Source organism: Salminus brasiliensis, chromosome 7 (assembly GCF_030463535.1).
Source record: "Salminus brasiliensis chromosome 7, fSalBra1.hap2, whole genome shotgun sequence".
In the NCBI taxonomy this organism is placed as follows: domain Eukaryota; kingdom Metazoa; phylum Chordata; class Actinopteri; order Characiformes; family Bryconidae; genus Salminus; species Salminus brasiliensis.
The window spans coordinates 35,746,887-35,764,920 of record NC_132884.1 but is presented as its reverse complement, the minus strand read 5'-3'; the positions used below and the strand labels follow the sequence as shown (position 1 = coordinate 35,764,920).

At 39.6% G+C, this 18,034-nt stretch overlaps 1 protein-coding gene across 10 annotated transcripts in view; it reads left to right on the top strand.

Moving 5' to 3' along the window:
* Positions 1–16,345, top strand: part of ralgapb (Ral GTPase activating protein non-catalytic subunit beta) — a 44,420-nt gene extending 28,075 nt beyond the window's left edge. For 4 of the 10 annotated variants that reach the window (XM_072684787.1, XM_072684788.1, XM_072684783.1 and 1 more), the window contains 16 exons: positions 55–193; positions 1,801–1,934; positions 3,104–3,286; positions 3,853–4,004; positions 4,660–4,847; positions 5,125–5,228; positions 6,186–6,338; positions 7,782–7,991; positions 9,573–9,731; positions 9,864–10,023; positions 10,133–10,255; positions 10,875–11,011; positions 11,344–11,449; positions 11,962–12,037; positions 13,087–13,235; positions 14,259–16,345. In XM_072684787.1, the coding sequence (XP_072540888.1) occupies positions 55–193; positions 1,801–1,934; positions 3,104–3,286; positions 3,853–4,004; positions 4,660–4,847; positions 5,125–5,228; positions 6,186–6,338; positions 7,782–7,991; positions 9,573–9,731; positions 9,864–10,023; positions 10,133–10,255; positions 10,875–11,011; positions 11,344–11,449; positions 11,962–12,037; positions 13,087–13,235; positions 14,259–14,452 (2,367 nt within the window). In that variant the 3' untranslated portion in view covers positions 14,453–16,345. Of the gene's footprint in view, positions 1–54; positions 194–1,800; positions 1,935–3,103; positions 3,287–3,852; positions 4,005–4,659; positions 4,848–5,124; positions 5,229–6,182; positions 6,339–7,781; positions 7,992–9,572; positions 9,732–9,863; positions 10,024–10,132; positions 10,256–10,874; positions 11,012–11,343; positions 11,450–11,961; positions 12,038–13,086; positions 13,236–14,258 lie in introns of all 10 variants that reach the window. The other 6 variants (XM_072684785.1, XM_072684782.1, XM_072684778.1 and 3 more) reach the window with 3 other exon arrangements.
* Positions 16,346–18,034: the final 1,689 nt, after the last annotated feature.

Below are 18,034 nucleotides of genomic sequence, written 5' to 3'. Positions count from 1 at the left end.
GTTTCTTTTTGTTGTAACTGTAGCGCTGTCTTCCGTCTCTTTTGCCATGTGTAGGGAAGTGTGGATGGAAGTCATTCCTTGGCTAAGAGCCACAGTCGCAATAACAGTGGAATTAGCAATGCTAGTGCAGGCAGCTCAGAGGCCACCACTCCAGACAGTGAGAGACCTGCTCAGGCACTGCTGCGAGACTACGGTAAGTCCTGGGAGACTCACTACTGACACACTGCAGAACAACAGGTCATAGATGATCTAGTAAAGACCCATTCAGCTTGTCTTCACCAGAATATGATTGGTTTCTTCTTGGAGATAAATGTGATTCAGCTCGTCAGTTGATTTTATCATGAAGAGCATCTGCTGAAATCGACTTTGTGTGCTCCATACATGTTGTCTTTCTTGTGGCTCGTCTGAATATTGAAAAACATGCATTTCTAGGCTCTGAAGTGCTTTTTGTCTACAAGGCATGGTATCTTTTTAGGCTGCATGGTCTAAAAAGTGTTTCTTGCTGATTGTTTGATTGCCTCGTATTTGAATCTGTATGTAGCAGGAGATGTTGCCATCAGAACCGAGACTTCATTTTCTCAGCCAACTGCCTGAAGCCATTTGCACTCTGTTTTGTTTTGTAGCAGAATGCCATTCATTGTTGATTTGATCACTTATGTAGACGTGAATGACTGTGATGTAGTGCAGCGTTATGATGGTATACGGGTGATTCTTCAATTGGGGGCTCTTTTTACCACTTTTAACTTTTGGAAAGAAATGTTAATTATGCCAAGACAATGTTTAAATGCTTTTACAGAGTAAAGACTTAATGATGTCCAAGACTGAGCTTATATAGGATTAAAACATTTTAGATCTCATTGCCAAGTCAAGGCTTCTGATATTGCCCAGAAAAACTGTGAAATTTTGCATTTCTAAACATAATATATAAATACATAATATATAATATAATAATAATTATAATAATATAATAATAATAAAAAAATTATATTATTGATGGTAAAACTGAAAATGGCATAATTACCATCACAACCAGTGTTGTGTTGGTAATGATGTGTTGCAGTAATAGTATCTTTTTAACTTTTTAATGAAAAAGAACACTAGGTCATGTTTTTTCCTAACAGATTTTTTTTATTATTTATTTTTTTATTTTTTTAAATTATGATGTATTTTTTTATTTATTTATTTTTATTTGGTAAAATATTGCTGTAACAGTATAAATGACAAAATGACAACAGGTAATGATGCTGAGTATATCTACTCCATTATTAAAAAGAATACATCTAGACTTCTCAAATGTCACTCTTCTCTAATGGCTCTAATATTCTCCACTGTCCGTCTTTGCTTCTATGGTTAGAATATAGACGTGTTACTTAAAAAAAAAAAACTTACAGACATCACAGACTGACTTATGTACAGTAATGACGGTAAGGTTGGGGACTGGAATATATTCAAAAATTTCCCAAACAAGTCTGTAATACAGAATATATATTTTTTCCATTGTGTTTATTTGTTTGTTTGTTTATTTATTTATTTATTGACATTTGTATTATTTTATTTGACCTGAGATGTTTAATTAAAAAATGGGAGTCTTAATGATTTTGTTGGTGCGATAAATAGTTATATCTAAAAGTTCCTCTAATTGAAGAATCAGCCTGAAGAATCACATGCATGTGTGCATACCTGTGCTTGTATGTATGACACTACTGGCTGCTGGCTGTGTGTTTGCGCTTGGCTTGGGGTGCGTGCGTGTGTGTGTGCCACTAACCCGCTCTCTGTGGCGTGCTGTGTGTTATATCCCAGCTCTCCACACAGACACGGCGGCTGGCCTGCTGATCCGCAGCATCCACCTGGTCACCCAAAGACTAAACCCTCAGTGGAGATCTGATATGAGCATCTCACTCGCCGCTCTCGAGCTTCTTGCTGGACTTGCCAAGGTATGTAGCATTAATCTGAATTTTAATCTCATTTACATATTTATATATTTTTATTTACAATAACCACCCTGCAGAGGCTGAGGCCCAACCACAATGTTTAAAACAGTAGTCAGACCTGTCTACATCTGGCAAACAGCAGAGGAATCTGAGTGGTCCTTTGCTCAGCAGTGAAGATCTGGAAGAAAGGTTAAGTCGTGATGGAGTGTTCTCATGGTTTTTCAGGTGCTTTACTGAACGCAGGGCCGAGTTTGTTTCCCACTGCGAGTAAAGTAACTTCAGTAGACAAACATGAATCTCACACAGTATGAGGTTTATGCAGTTCGTATCCTGTACACATCAGCTGAGTTTGCACGTCTGTTATCTCTGTTTTCCACTTTCCAGCTTGTCTCAGCCTCTCAGCCTCACTGACTGAATGAGGACGCGCTCAGCTTCCTCTGGTCGTTTAGCAGTCAAAATAAAAGCCAGACAGATTTGTTTTTGGCTCTTCCTTGTTGTGTAACTTCGGTTCTCACTTACTGCTGCAAATCCTGAACTCCAGTCTTTTACAGAAATACGGAGGCTAGCTGTGAGAGTTGTAATTTCTACATTATACTCTTAAAAATAAAGGATGCTTCAAATGAGTGTGGAGGACCTTCACTCATACATCTGTTACAGTCATGGTTCATTATGCAGCCGAAGTGGTTCTTCTTGGGCATCACTCAAGAACAGTTTTAAGCACCTTCGTTTATTTAGTAGCGTTAAATCACAGTGCCTGTTACAGTTTCAGTGTCCAGTTATCCATCAGCCCTGAGCTGACTAATCTTTTCACTTAATAGTTGCTTTTGACTTCATATTAAAGAGATGAGACTCTCCTTTAAAATTAAATGTGCCTGTAATTTTTCCTAAATATAATCTGACTCCAATTATTGTAGAGAATCCACAAGACTTTTCTGGAATGCTGTTGGGTCTAAAGGGGTGAAACAGCTGCTGTTTATTGAAAGTAATGTTCTTACTGGGTCACTCTGTTGGTATAATCGAACTCTAAAGACCTAAATATAATCGATGGGTGCTTCGTAATCTGTATGATACTTCGTAATCTTATTATACTGGTCGTAATGCAGTGTGTTCTGTGTGGAAACCTGAAAAATGAATTTTTCTTGAACTTTTCTTTTTTGTTTTTATTTTGCTAGGTCAAGGCGAGCGTGGAGTCGTCCGATCGTAAGCGAGCCGTCAGTTCCGTTTGTGGTTATATAGTGTACCAGTGCAGTCGGCCCGCTCCCCTCCACTCCAGAGACCTGCACTCCATGATCGTAGCTGCTTTCCAGTGCCTCTGTGTGTGGCTCACAGAACATCCTGACATGCTCAATGAGAAGGTATGCTCATTTGAAGATGGACTATGGGAACAGTTTGTGGGTATCGCAGATATGAAGTTACCAGGTTTTTCTTATGTGTCCTCCCTCTATATGGGAAGCTTTAAGGACATGTAGTTCATGCTAATAAAGTTTAAATAGTCTTTCAAAATGGGGGAGGGGGTTATATCTATATCAGGTTTATAGAAGCAGGGACCATAAGCTAAGATAAGAACAATAAAGTAAAGAGGGCCAATGTGGATATATGTACAAGAGCAGCATATGCATTATTACACTATGGAGATATGAGGTAGTAAGACTATAGATAAAATATTATTACTAGGAGCCAGAGTGAGAGGAGAGTGAAACTGTTGTAAAAGCAGTAGGTCAGGTGGAAATAATAGTGCAATTATTGCATTAAGTCATACAAATATAATAATTTTGTAAATTGCCATGCAGCTGTAGATTTGTATTTAGTAATTACAGTGTAATTACATTATGTAAAAATTGCCCCCAAGCTGTAAATATGCAGTAGCACCGTTCTGATGTAGTTTGGTTGAGTGCATGTCTCTTGTCTTTGTGTCTTACAGGATTGCCTGATAGAGGTGTTAGAGATTGTGGAACTGGGCATCTCCGGCAGCAAGTCAAAGACAGGTGAGCAGGAAGTGAGGTATAAAGGTGACAAAGAGCATAACCCCGCGTCCATGAGGGTCAAAGATGCAGCTGAAGCTACTTTGTCATGGTAAGTTTGACCCCTAATTCTGTGAGATTATACTGTGAGAGTTGAAGATGTGATTTTTGTTTGTGTCTTGTACATCTGTAAGCCTTAATACAGTTATTTTAAAGGTGGCATAGAATGCATTTGTGGCTGAGCAGACGCTGTCCCTGTGTGATGCTGCAGGCATGTGTTGGCTATCATATATCTGTTGGTATCAGAGCAGGGGAGCTGTCTCTTTCCTCCAAACGCCTTGGCTGCTTAGCGATGCTGCATTGGCGGCAGGTCAGAAAGAGGCGGTGGCTGATTTGCTTGTCCTCACCCTCCTAGTGTTGCATTGCAAGTGATGGGGGGGGAGTCCTAGTGAGTGGGTGGGTTAATTGGCTCAGCTGAATTAGGAGAGAATTGGGTAAAAAATAATAATAATAAAAAGAATGCATTTGAGTATGTGACTTAAATTGGGGTAAAAAAAATAAATATGCTGGTATTCCTTTAATAGTGGGCTTGGGGAAAAACTATGAAAAGCCCAGCTTTTATTGGCTAGTTTACATCAAAGTTACACATCACAGTAGCCACATAGCTTAGCTCAACATAGCTTAGCATATCATTTCATATATAGTACAAGACTATCATTGAAGTTATGATTGGCGTGCCACTCACTTCTGTGGATGTTCTGTTCCAGTATAATGCAAGTGCTCGGGGCATTCCCATCGCCAAGTGGTCCCGCTTCCCCCTGCAGTCTGCTGAATGAGGACACATTAGTAAAATACTCCCGTCTGACGTCCACCTCTCACAGCAACTTCAGATATTACGTTCTTGACAATTCGGTCATCCTGGCAATGCTGGAGCAGCCCCTTGGTAACGAGCAGAGTGAGTGAAGCACCTCCTTAGACTTCTGTGTGTTATTGTGATGGTACAGTAATACAGAATATTTACACAGGTTATTTAAAACTTTTTATAATTATATAATTAAGTTCTAATATTTCAAGGAATGAATGATTGACGCTGTATTGATGTTATGAGCTTACCTGACATCTTTATTAGTTCTTACAATGACAAGAGAGTAGGTTGTTGGGGAATATTTTGTAAGTTTGGGGAAAATAAGTAATCATGTATGTCATATGTGCCTTTGTTTGTTTACTGTCAGACCCCTGTCCATCTGTCACAATGCTGATCCGAGGCATGTGTGGTCGGCATGCCTGGACCATGCAACTCTTCCATCAGCCCAGAGGAGCCCGGGCCAATCAGAAGGTAAGATATACCCCAGCAACCAGTCAGACCATAGATATGCTTTGAAAGGTCTTTGGAATAAGGCCCATATGAGTAAATACACAATCTCAGAAACTCATATGTCATATCTATTGCACATTATGTTGTAGTTGTAGTTTCGGCCACAGAAGCGGATTTGTTGAGAAGCGTCCTGCTTGTTAAGGATTTAGCTATAATTTGGTGGAAGGACATGCTAACATTAAAACATTAAATGCTTCGTCCACGGCTCTATTTATTTCTAACTTTATTTATTTTCTGCTCTGCTGTATAAAAGCAATCAAACACTTGAGGTCGTGTGTTTTTGGGAAATAACAGCACGGCTGTGATGAAATAAGACACTCTACTTCGGCTGGTGTCTGCTTTGTCACAGCCGTACTGTTCTTTCATGATAACACACTCCCTCTCATGTTTTATTGTTTTATTTAGCAAGCTATAAATATCTGGATTCTGTTAGGTGCGTTCTGTTTGGCTGTGGGCTTTTTAAATCACAGTTTACCAGTTTACAGGTATACACACGCAACTAGTAGCAAAATACTTCGAAAATGTATTTCAAAAAAGTTTGATGCCATTAAACAAAATAGAAGATGAGAAAAAAATAGAAATGTAGATATGTAAATAGAAAAATTGCAGAAATATCTAGAAGTAAAGGTTGGGAATCAAAAGGGTTCAGGTTTAATGTTTGGTGCAAAAATATTATTCAGTCTTACCTGTAAATCCATTTGACAAATTTACCATTAAACAAGTAAACCCATTTGCATAATTGCCAGCAAACCCATTTGACATATTGATTTACCTCCATTCAGAGGCCATACTTCATACTTTGCAGAACCAAATAATTATTTCAAAGAAAGCAGTCTGTGCACTGTACTTTTGACTGGTTTCCCTTATCAAATGTCTCTCTCTCTATATATATCTCTCTCTCTCTCTCCCCTACAGCAGGTGTTTGTTCCAGAGGGTCGACCAACTCCTAAAAACGATGTAGGGATTCGTTTTAATGTCAAGCACCGGCCATTCCCAGAAGAGGTGGACAAGATCCCGTTTGTAAAAGCTGATCTAAGCATCCCAGACCTGCATGATATAGTGGATAAGGAGGTAAGAAGAGTCTACATTTACATTTACATTTATGGCATTTAGCAGACGCTCTTATCCAGAGCGACTTACAAAGTGCTTTGCTATTTACCCAAGAAAGAAACCTTAGCTAGTTAGAATAGACTAATAATTCAAAGATACCTCTAAGCTTAGACATTAATCTAATTAGTCTAAATTCCTAATGTCATTATCTTTGCATGTTGGATTATGCTCTTCAAAATGTTTGGTCTGCGTGCATTAATATGAAGTAGTCAAATTGTATACAAGTTGTTTAAATGTGACTGGAATGGGTTGGGCTGTATCTTTTGACTGACAGGAATCCTACTTGTCCTGTGCTACAGCCTTGAAGTACCCAGATGCGCTCGTGAGTTTGTACACTTGAGTGTGGGGAAATGGTTCACTGTCACAAATCAGCCCTCTCAGCACACGTTTCCTTCTTTTTATTTCTTTGTTAAATTAGTACTTGGTCTCTTACTGATATGGTTTCTGTTTTATTGTAAAAACTGAAGACTGAAACTTTTAATTTTATGACCGATGTGCTGATGTAGTGCTGTGTATGTTAGGATCTCTGTACACAAATTATATAGCAGTAGCAGAATAATTTATAGTAGTTACTGCATACTTTACAGCAGCTACTGAAAAATGCCCAGTAGTTACTGAATAATTTCTAGTAGTTGCAAATTATTTACAGCAGCTACCAAATAATTTACTACAGCTACTGTTAAGTTTATAGTAGTTACTGATTAGTTTGTAATAATTGCTACATTATTCACAGCAGTTACTGAATATTTTCTAGCAGTTACAGAGTAGTTCATAGTAGTTACTGAATCATTTTCAGCAGCTTCTGAATAATTGAACTAATCAGTAGTTACTGAATCATTTATAGTAGTTACAAATGATTCACAGCAGCTACCAAACAATTCACACCAGTTGCTGCTAAGTTTATAGTAGTACTGATTAGTTTATAGTAGTTGCTAAAATATTCACTGCAGTTACTGAATAATTTACTGAAAAATTCTAGATATAAAAAAGATACTTAATAGTTATAGAATAGTTCCTTATTACTTGCCGTCACAGCAGCTATGGAATAATTAACTGCAGTTAGTGAAAAATGTATAGTTTTTAAATAATTTATAATATATACTAAATAATTTACAGCATTCGGTGAAACTGTATTGTAAATATCGAATAACTTGTCTAGACACTAAATAATATGTCTAGAACTTCAAAACATTGTTTCCCAGTTTTGACACATGCATCAAGCTGGCAAAGGTGAGTCTATGAGTGGTTTTATGTTTGTATTTGTTTCTGGGGAAATGTCACGGTGATGTTGAGGATGGTGATGAGGGAGAAAGTGGGAGATAAGTAGGTACTTGTTCCTCATGAAGAGTATTACATTTATTAAGTCACTTTACTAATCCTAGCGTATATGTGTGTTTGTTTTAGCTGGAGCAGCAGCATGAAAAGCTACGTGGTGTAATGGTGAAGCAGATAGATTATGAGACAACTTTGGAGCATAACACTGAGGAGCTGTGGAAGAACAAACCCTTCCCTGACCCGCTGACGGACTGCAAACCTCCTCCTCCAGCACAGGAGTTCCAGACTGCTCGCCTCTTCCTCTCACACTTCGGCTTCCTGTCGCTAGAGGCTCTCAAGGTATTAGAAACTACTCGACCTTACCCCTTCTCTCTCTTTTCCTAACACCAGCTTGTTGGGTGCCATTAAGGGATTCTTTGCAGCATCTTCCCCTCTCGTGGCAAACTCGCAGTGTATGGACTGACAGGGGGCGCTATAGGACTGGAAAATGCATTCCTCTGTTTAATAGATTGCTAGATTTTTCTTATTTGGCAAAAATAAGTGCAGAAATAACAAATACAGTGGATTTTACATCTCCAGTTTAGCATGTGATGGACACTTCTTGCTTTTATCTCTCTGGAACACAGGGATTTTGTTTTTCAGTTGCGCTACGCCCTGGACCTTCTGAGTGAAGGACTGTGTGTGGTGTTTGCCTGGTCTGCAATTACTTGTGTGCTGTGCACACCACTATGTCCACAAAACAACAGATCACAGGCGGTTTATGTAATTACATACAACTCAATTTACAGTAATGTCTTAACGTTTTACCTGAAATTTAGATTGAAAAGCTGCTTATCTGGGCAGTAAGTGTTTAATTACTCAGTAAAACACTGATATTAGAATAAACACTAATAATATTCCTACAGAAAGTGGTGATGGTTCTCCATCACTGTGTTAATTAAAACATCTTCAAAGTTCTCCTCATGGAGTCTAGTATTATTTAGAGTTCTCCTCATTTGGTAAATCAGGGCTTAATGATGGTAAATCAGGTGAGCTGCTGCTGCTGATGGAATTGAACACATCCACGCTGTGTCCAGGAGAAACCTGGAACCAAGCTTATTAAAAGATTATTATATAAAATTAAGAAGACATTGCATTAGCACCACCTGCCTAATATTGAGTAGGTCCCCTTGTGCCACCACAACAGTTGTGTAGCATCTACCTGGCATCAAGTGGTTAACCCATTTAGTCCTGTAGGTTATGAGATAGGGCCTTCATGGATTGCATCAGTGAGCCTTAAGTGCCCAGCATGACCCTGTTGTCAGTTCACAGGCTGTCGTTTCTTGGACCATTTTTGGTAAGTTCTGACTGACCAGAATAAAAGACTTGAGGCCTGATGTTTGAGATCCTCTGACCCTCCAGTCGTCTAGACGGTTTGGTTCTTATCAAAATGGCTCAGATCCTTGTGCTGCCCATTTTTCCTGCTTTTAACGCCTTTATCAACTTCAAGAACTCACTGTTTACTTGCTGCCTAATATATCCACCCCTTGACAGATATCACTGTAGATTAAGATAATCAGTGTTTTTCACATCACCTGGTTATGGTTGATCGGTGTATGAATATATAATTAAATAAGAATAATAAATACCACTTCTATACAAGTCTTTTTAAATTGATTCTGTTAAATATTTGGTTCCTTTGAGAGAAAAATCAGTGAGGGAAGAGCTTTGCTCTATATGTTCAGCGTGTGTTTACTTGGACTTGGAGTCATTTGGAGTTGTTTTTGTTTTATGTGAGGTTTTTTTTTTAATATAAAATCTGTGCCAAAGCGAACCCTTCCAAAAAGAGAAAAAGCAAAGATGCAGCTTCAAAGTAGAGGTCCTGATGGGCTATGGACTAGCAGTAATGCACTCTCTCTCTTTGTTGTCTTTTGTCTCCAGGAGCCAGGTAATAGCCGTTTGCCTCCTCACCTCATCGCCCTAGACTCGGCTGTGCCAGGCTTCTTTGATGATATTGGCTACCTAGACCTGTTGCCATGCCGACCCTGTGACACAGTTTTCATCTTCTACATGAAGGCAGGGCAGAAGAGCAGCCAAGAGGTAAACGCAGTCCGAGCCATGTTATCACAGCACTCTGTCCATATGTTTCCAGTGACATTTAAAAACCAGTTATAGGAAGGAGGTGTGAGCGTCCTGTTCATGATGGTTCTCTTTGTTTATGCATGTTTGTAGATCCTTAGAAATGTGGAGTCCTCTGCAAACGTGCAGCCACATTTTCTGGAGCTGCTGTTGTCTCTGGGCTGGCCAGTGGAAGTAGGGCAACATCCAGGCTGGACTGGAAGTGTGTATACTAGCTGGACAATAAACACATCCAGCGGCACTGATACACCAGGTACAGCCTCTAGTATGTCATTTTAATGCAGATCGTCTTCGTTGTGGTATTAATTTTGCATTCATTTTTGATGAGATGATCCAGATTGAGAATGAGATTTCTGCTGCAGATGAGTGCGTGGCTGTCGGAGACACTGGAGCTGGGGTTTTTAATGGCGAGAAGAGGGTGCTCTACTACGCAGATGCTCTCACTGAAATTGCTTTTGTGGTGCCCTCACTTAGTGACTCCTCTGGTAAATACAGAACCTTCAGTGACTTTTTTTCTTTGGATTTCTCTTTGTTTTATGTCCTGGAGCATACTTGGATTTTTATTTGATTTATAATTAGGATTTATAATTTATTTTAATAATAATTAGGATTATTATTTGTTTTCGTCCAAATTGATACTGCCCGTTTAAAGATCCTCTAACCCTAGCAATGCTCCCAACACTAGGAGGGTAAAGACTTTCCTCCAACACTTACAAAGCTGGCCAGATGTGCGCTCTCCCCTCATCACTTTTAAGCAATGTTGGCACAGGCATCTGTTAGTTAGTGCTGTGGAGCTGGGGACCCGGTGCTTTCCTCTGAGTATTCCGGCTGCCCGGTGATTCCCTGTTTGGCCACAGTTCAAAAAGAGGCGCAGGCTGACTTTACATGTATTGGAGGGGATGTGTTAAGTCCTTACCCTCCTAGTGTGGGGAGTATTGTTAGTGCTAGAAGGAGCTGAAAGGGTTGGGTTCATTGCCAGCACCAAATTTGGAGAAAATGGGAACATTTTTAATATGATATATTACGAAATATAATAATAAATAGGTCTGTGATGCTATTTGTATTTGTGTGGTCATGTGTCTGTTTACATTTACACGTGTTTAGCAGAGTCATCGGAGAACAGTTTCCCCACGGCAGACTCTGATTCTCAGATGGAGCTGCTGCCAAGCCTGCTGAAACAACCCAACCTCACACTGGAGCTCTTCCCCAACCACTCGGACAACATGGGCCTGGCACAACGGGTAAACATACACACATATTTACACTCCCTCTCTTTTTGCAGTGTTTTAACTTTGAGCCAGCTATTCTCAGCTTTCCAAAGAGAAAGCAGCTCGGCGTAAACAGAAGGCAAAGCAATGCACAGCTCTAGAGTTTGGCAGTGTGCTCTGCGAGGAAACCGAAGTTGCTGATGGCTTTTCCCGTAGCAGAATTCCCTTTACAGCAAACTGCTTCTCACTTTACATGTCTGCCCTTGACGCATCCGATAACAAAGACGTGTTTTAAAAGCAGGATACCCTCAGCATTCCCCAAGTCAGGAAAGGACGTTGTGTAACCCTTGCTCTCTTTGTGTCAGTCTCCCACAGTGAAGAGTAAGAAGCTGCCATCAGGCAGGAGTATACCCCCACTGGGTCCAGAGACTAAAGTACTGGTGGTCTGGGTGGAACGATATGATGATATTGGTAAGAGAAAAAGTGTTTGGTGGTCATAAATCTTTTTATTTATTTTTTAGACGCAGTTTGATTTATCATGTTCATGGTTCATAAAGCATATATCTCCTAATATTGTTCAAATGAAGATCAAATGTCCATATGTTTAGATATGTTAGATTTGTATGAGGTGTCCTCATTGGTGCAGTTTTAAAATGCCTGCACCTTTAAAGAAGACTCTAAGCTAGAATCAGAGACATCTGTTCACTTCCAATTACTGATGCAAATATAGAAAAATAACTCTCCGGCCTTCTACCTAACAACAGTTTCTAAATAAAAAATGAAATAAATCAGTTTATCTGTTGCACCAGCATTCCCTGATTAACCATTGCTGTAAATACATAGAATTATGTGAACGACTGAGTAATTGAATGTGTATTGGCTGAAAAAATAACGTTTGGGGCTGTGACTTCATTCCTGTCTTCCTCTTTGAACTGCAAGACAATTTTGACTGACTGACATTGTGGTGATTTGTCTCTCCATAGAAAACTTCCCTGTGTCTGAGTTGATGGCAGAGACCAGCACAGGAGTGGAGAGTGCAGTCAACAGTAATGCTTCCAGGTTAATACCAGCCATCTTCATCTCTCAGCTAATTTACACAGCCTGTCAAATTTTGGAACACCTTGTCTTATTTAAACCTTCTGAACTCCACAGACCCACCGGCTGTCCCAAATATCAATTTCTACATTACATTCACTTAAAGTATTGGTTTCACATTGTATGCAGTCGGATTTTCACTGCGTAACCTGAACCGCTGTGACTCCAGATTGTTCAATGCGGTTCAGGCTTGTATTTAGCTTTTTTTTTGGGTTATGGGTTATTATCGGTTTTGCATAGCAACAGCTTTTTTACAGATTATTTTTCCATAGGAACAAGTGATGAAAATGCGAGTACAAACATTTGTGCATTCTTATTACATAATAATGCAAACACACTTGCAACACCCAACCAACCACTTAGGGTACCACAGCAACCATTTGGCAGGAATCGTCTAAAACACCTTAGAAAACACCTGGGATAACATAGCAACCACATAGCAACCACTTAGCAACACCATAGCAGCCATCTAGGATAGCATTGTAAGCACACACACCTGGATCAGGTCATCTCACACCTCATCAAGGGCATCTTAGCTGTGCCTGTTTAGGTGATTGAACCGTTCCGAACCCCACTTCTATAATTATTAAGCCACACAATTTCTTTGGGACACACTTTTCACTGTTAAATTTGACTCAAGTAGGAAAAGTAAATGTTTTTATACTGTTTTACATTGTTAATTCTCAAACCTGCGATGGGTAGCGTATGATGAGTGAGCTTGACTTGATTTGCATTTACATTTACATTTATGGCATTTACCTAACGCTCTTATCCAGAGCGACTTCCAGGGTTACTCATATTACAGAGGTGGGACAATGTAGTGTTAGGAGTCTTACCCAAGGACTCTTATTGGTGTAGTGCAGCATAGTCACCCAGACAGGGAATCGAACCCCAGTCTCCTACATGGTGTGGTAGCTCACTGGCAGGTAGTGGTGTTATCTGTTAGGCCACACCAACCACTAATTTGATTTGCTGTTTAAAATTGTGTAATTGTACTGCGCTGCTTATCTTAGATCCAGCTCCTCAGAGAAAGACGTCCCAGTCATTTTCATCCACCCACTGAAGACCGGTCTGTTCCGCATCAAGCTGCATGGAGCCATGGGCAAGTTCAGCATGGTCATCCCTCTAGTGGACAACATGGTGGTCAGCAGGCGATCACTGGGTAGGTTTCTGTTTGTGCAGCTGTTCTGGCTTGACCAGCTGACTTCAACCATGTGGCCATCATTTAAACATCCACGTTTGATTTTGACTCTGCTGTGAAAAGGTTTTTTTCCCTTTCCGAATTCTTCTGTTTTCGCATATTTGTCACATTTAAAGGTTTCAGATCATCCAACATTTTTTATATAATATGAGTAAACAAACACAGCTTTCATATGAACATACCATTTAATGAAGATAAAGATTTGTTCAAAACCTGTAACACCCATGCAAAAAATAATAACCCTTGGCAATAACAGCTGCACTCAAATGTTTGAGATACTTTGTGTTGAGTTACATCCCTTAAGAGGAATTTGGGCACTTTCTACTTTGCCAAATTGTTTTAATTCAGTTGCACTAGAAGGTTTTTGGCCACAGAATCTTAGTCGGATTCGGGTCAGGATCAGGTCAATCAGATTAAGAGGTTGTCTTGACTGTGTGCTTCAGAGCATTGGCCTGCTGCATAACCCAACTGCGCTTGAACTTTAGATCATAAATGGATGGGCCATCATTCTCCTTTAGGATTTTCTGAGGGAGGGTTTCATCACTTATGACAGGTTGTCCAGCTCCAGCTGAATCAAAGCAGCCCCAGACCATCACACTACCTCCACCCCATTTGACTGTTAGTATGATGTTCTTATGGTGGACTGCGGTGTTAGCGTTGCGCTAGAGGTAACAGGACCCATGTCTTCCAGAAAGTTCCAACTTTGACTCCTCAACAGGATATTATACCAAAAGTTTTCAGGGTCATCTAGATGTTTGTTATTGTGGAATTGCGTACAGCTTGAACTGCCTTGACTGAGTCAGGGGAGGCCTGCAGTTCTTTTGATGGCTATCTGGGTTGTTTTGTAACATCTGGAGGAGTCATGGAAGTGCTCTTTGGCAAAATGTTGGTGGGCCGAAGTGATATAGAACAAAAAGGGTAAGGGGGAAAATACTTCACAGCGCCTCCATCTTACCGGTCTCTTCCTGTTTTTCTCCCTTCCAGGCTTTCTGGTGAGACAGACGGTAATAAACGCGTGTCGGAGAAAGCGTCTGGAAAGCGACTCCTACAGTCCTCCTCACGTACGGCGGAAACAGAAGATAGCTGAAATCGTTAACCGCTATCGCAACAAGCAGCTGGAGCCGGAGTTCTACACATCACTGTTCCAGGAGGTCGGAGAGACTAGCCTCAATCCCTGAACACACAACCTCCACCCCCACACAGAAATGAGAGGCTGTTCTCCATGATTGTTGGAGAATTACTGTTTTCGTTTTGTTTAATTTTTTTATTTGCCAAATGGCCATAGTTTCTGAGCTGTCCAAAGCTCCCGTCAACTTCCTAGCTGGTCCAGACGCTGATGCCAGAATGGATGCTTTTTTCCGTTTTCTCATTACTGTATTTCACATGCTTTTATTTTGACATCATCCAAGACTGGAACAGAGAAGGGATAGTTGGTAGATGTGACACTTGACTCTAAGAACACTATCTATTACGAAACACTAATGTCAGTGTCAGCAGTGGGGTGGGGTAGATGTGGAGATTGACTTTGACACACACACACACACACACACACACACACACACACACACACACACACACACACATACACTATAGTGCCAGTCTGTGTTGATGCATAACATATAATTTTCTTTTCAAACTCAGGTGGTTTTACCATTCTTCATATGCATTGACATGGTCATGTAATTCAATGCACTCCAACAAGCTGACCTCAGCTTTATGTTCCTCTTCTTCTTCTTCTGTTTTTTTTTTATTATTATTATTATTTTTCCCTTCTCTCGCGCTCTTCCTCTCGTGCTCTCACACTCTCAAATATTGTCATCCCTGGACATTGACTTCACGGAAGTCCTTAATATGTTTATGTTAACATGTTTGGCTTTTTCCATTTAACCTATTTATGTAACGGTTGTAAAGATGACTTCAGAAGTCCTTCAGAATGGTTGTCATTGATAAACTACTGAGCACTCCAGTACTTCTAGATCCCACATGTTTGGCGCTTACTATAATTTTTCATGAACTCAAGTTTTGCGCTGTTAAACTTGTGGTGGGATACACTGCTCCTTGTTTCACCTTGGTCACCCTCACCAGTTAGTGTCTTTTATTTCAGCTTGACTGTGATCCATCCATCCAGACACGATTTCAGTTCAAAACGTCATAAGGGCTTTGATCCTTTTTCTTTTCTTTTCATTTAATTTTATAAGTTATCTGGTAAATGTAGGTGCCACTCTTTTTCTTTTGCAATTTCTGCTGGATGTCAGAAACACTGGTCTTTTTTTTAAGACATTTTTTTGTCCTTTTTTATTTCGAGAAAAAAAAGAGAGAATTTGCTCCACAGGAAATCATGTTCTGTCTCTCATTTACTGAGAGATGCTTGTAGTGTCTCGTATTTCGACACATAGCTTTTAAAAACACAGGTCACTACAGAGAAGAGTCGACTGAAAGGAATGACTGTTAAAACATTTACTGTACCTGGTCCATGATGCTCATTCAGGTTAACCTGCTCATTCTTTTTCTTTCTTCTTTTTCCCTCCATTGATTAAAGAGGAATTGCCTTTAGTCAGTAAAGGACAAGTCTTGTGTTGGTCTAATAAATCAGTCAATAAAAGTCTCATCCCCTGTAATTGGATGGTTTGATGTTAAGAGAACATCATTAAATAAGTCAAAAGTTTCCTGAAAACAATTAAAACATCACACCCTTTTTGTGTCTGTTAAAAAGCAAAATCACAAGTCCCTCTCAAAGAGCTAGTGAAGTTTCCCCCCCTGTTTTTATGACAAGACCAACTTTAATGAACCGCTTCTTCCAACGCACAAGACTTGGGCCTTTAGTTGGTTGGTTAGAGACGTCCTTTTCTTTTTTGCTGTAAATATCGAAGGCATCGACTTTGTATAAAGTTGGACTTTACATGTAAATATGAGGGTGTGAAGTTTCGCTCACTCATTCTATTAGGAAAGGCACAAAAAAGAACGCTCGTTTGTATTTATGCCTATCATATATGTGTCCTAAAGAAACACATTGGGTATTGAATGTAACACATGTAATGAAATAAAGATTTTAATTAACTTCTTATCATAAATCTGTGCTGGTTCTGGTTTACTCACCTTCTGCCTTTTGTATGAGCTCTTTTGTATGACTGTGTTTCAAATGTGCACTCTCAGATTCCGGTCACTGATGGCAAAGCGACCAGGCTCGGGATTCGGGAAAGGAAAAGAGCCTCTGCATGGTCAATACTTCATAAGACCGCCCCCCCCCCATAGCAAGTATCACAGCAATGCTTTTTGTAGCAGCTAGCAGTTTCGGTTCCTATTTGGGGAATTTCAACCAATGTCTTACCCTTCAGGTTCTGTGACCTTCTGCTATGCTGCCTTTTTAATGTCTATTCACAGATTTATGATATTGTTTAGGTTGGGGGACTGTGAGGCCATGGCAAGATCTTCAGCTCGCACCTCTTGAGGTAGTTCATTGTGAATTTTGAGGTGTTTAGAATCATTATCCTGCATTATCCCCTTTTAATCCACTTATCATATCATCTGTGCTTGTTCTGGTTTACTCACCTTCTGCCTTTCATCTCAGCTCTTCTGTATGACCATGTTTACGGATGCAGCAGTATATCGGTTTCAGTTCTGAAATTGATGATTATTATACTATGTTCTAGAGATGGGCGAATGTTAAAAATATTATATTATGATATAAAAACTACATAATATTTATCACAATATTTTGCCATTTAGACAAAATGCATCAGTAGTGACAAATTCTTAAAAACTACTGTTTACTGAGTACAGTGATTTCTATTCAGTAAGAGGTTTTTTATATCTGCTGCACTTCATCTAATTAAACTCCATTAAACACAGTTACAGTTGGACAGTGTTCTTTAAGCACTGACGCTCGCTTGTATCAATACAATTTATCACAATTTGTCATATTACTCTTAAAATGTGCTTAATATTATTTTAAAAAGACAGCCGAACAGAGGATCCCACTAATTTCTTAGTATTTTCAGAATTTCGTAAACCAATCAGTCGATCAATGGAGAAAATACCCTGTAGATTAATCCATAAAATAAATAAATAAATAAAAAGGAAAGAAACAAAAGGCTCTGTGTATATTCAATTATTTGTTTATTTTATTTGATTTTACATAAACATCCATTATAAAGTAGATTAATAAACATATCTATAGTAAAGTCTTTGTTAAATCAAAAGGACTGCTATTTTCATTCCTTTAAGGGCCGCTTGTGAAATACTGTGAACTGTGAAATTGTAAAACAGTGATATTTTCTGAGACAGTTGCACCCCTATCCGTGTTCAATCAGACAATTTTCATCCAGGCGTTTGTCCTGTCAAAAGAAAGGTCAGTTGAGGCCAGTAGCCAGTAGAAGGTCACTGAGATTTGGAGGATTTCATTCCTGCCATTTTCTCGGCTGCTTATCAGGACGTTTCAGAAATGGATTCTCTGCTAAGCTTTACAGCTTTACTGCAGATGAAATAAATATCAGTGCAGCGAGGGCATCCATGATATCTGTTACTAATAGCTAAGCGAGTAAAAGATGACCCCGTTTCTAAAAGGTAGAAAGGTTAAGAGGACCCTTCTTTAATGTATATTTCATTTTGTTTGTTTTTTTGGGGGGGGGCACTGGCAGTTTACCCACTCGTTCGAAGCTCCACCTAGCACTAGCAATGCTCTTGACACTAGGAGGGTAAGGGTACTTAACATGTCTCCTCCAATACATGTGACGCCAAACTCTGCCTCTCTTCTAATTGCC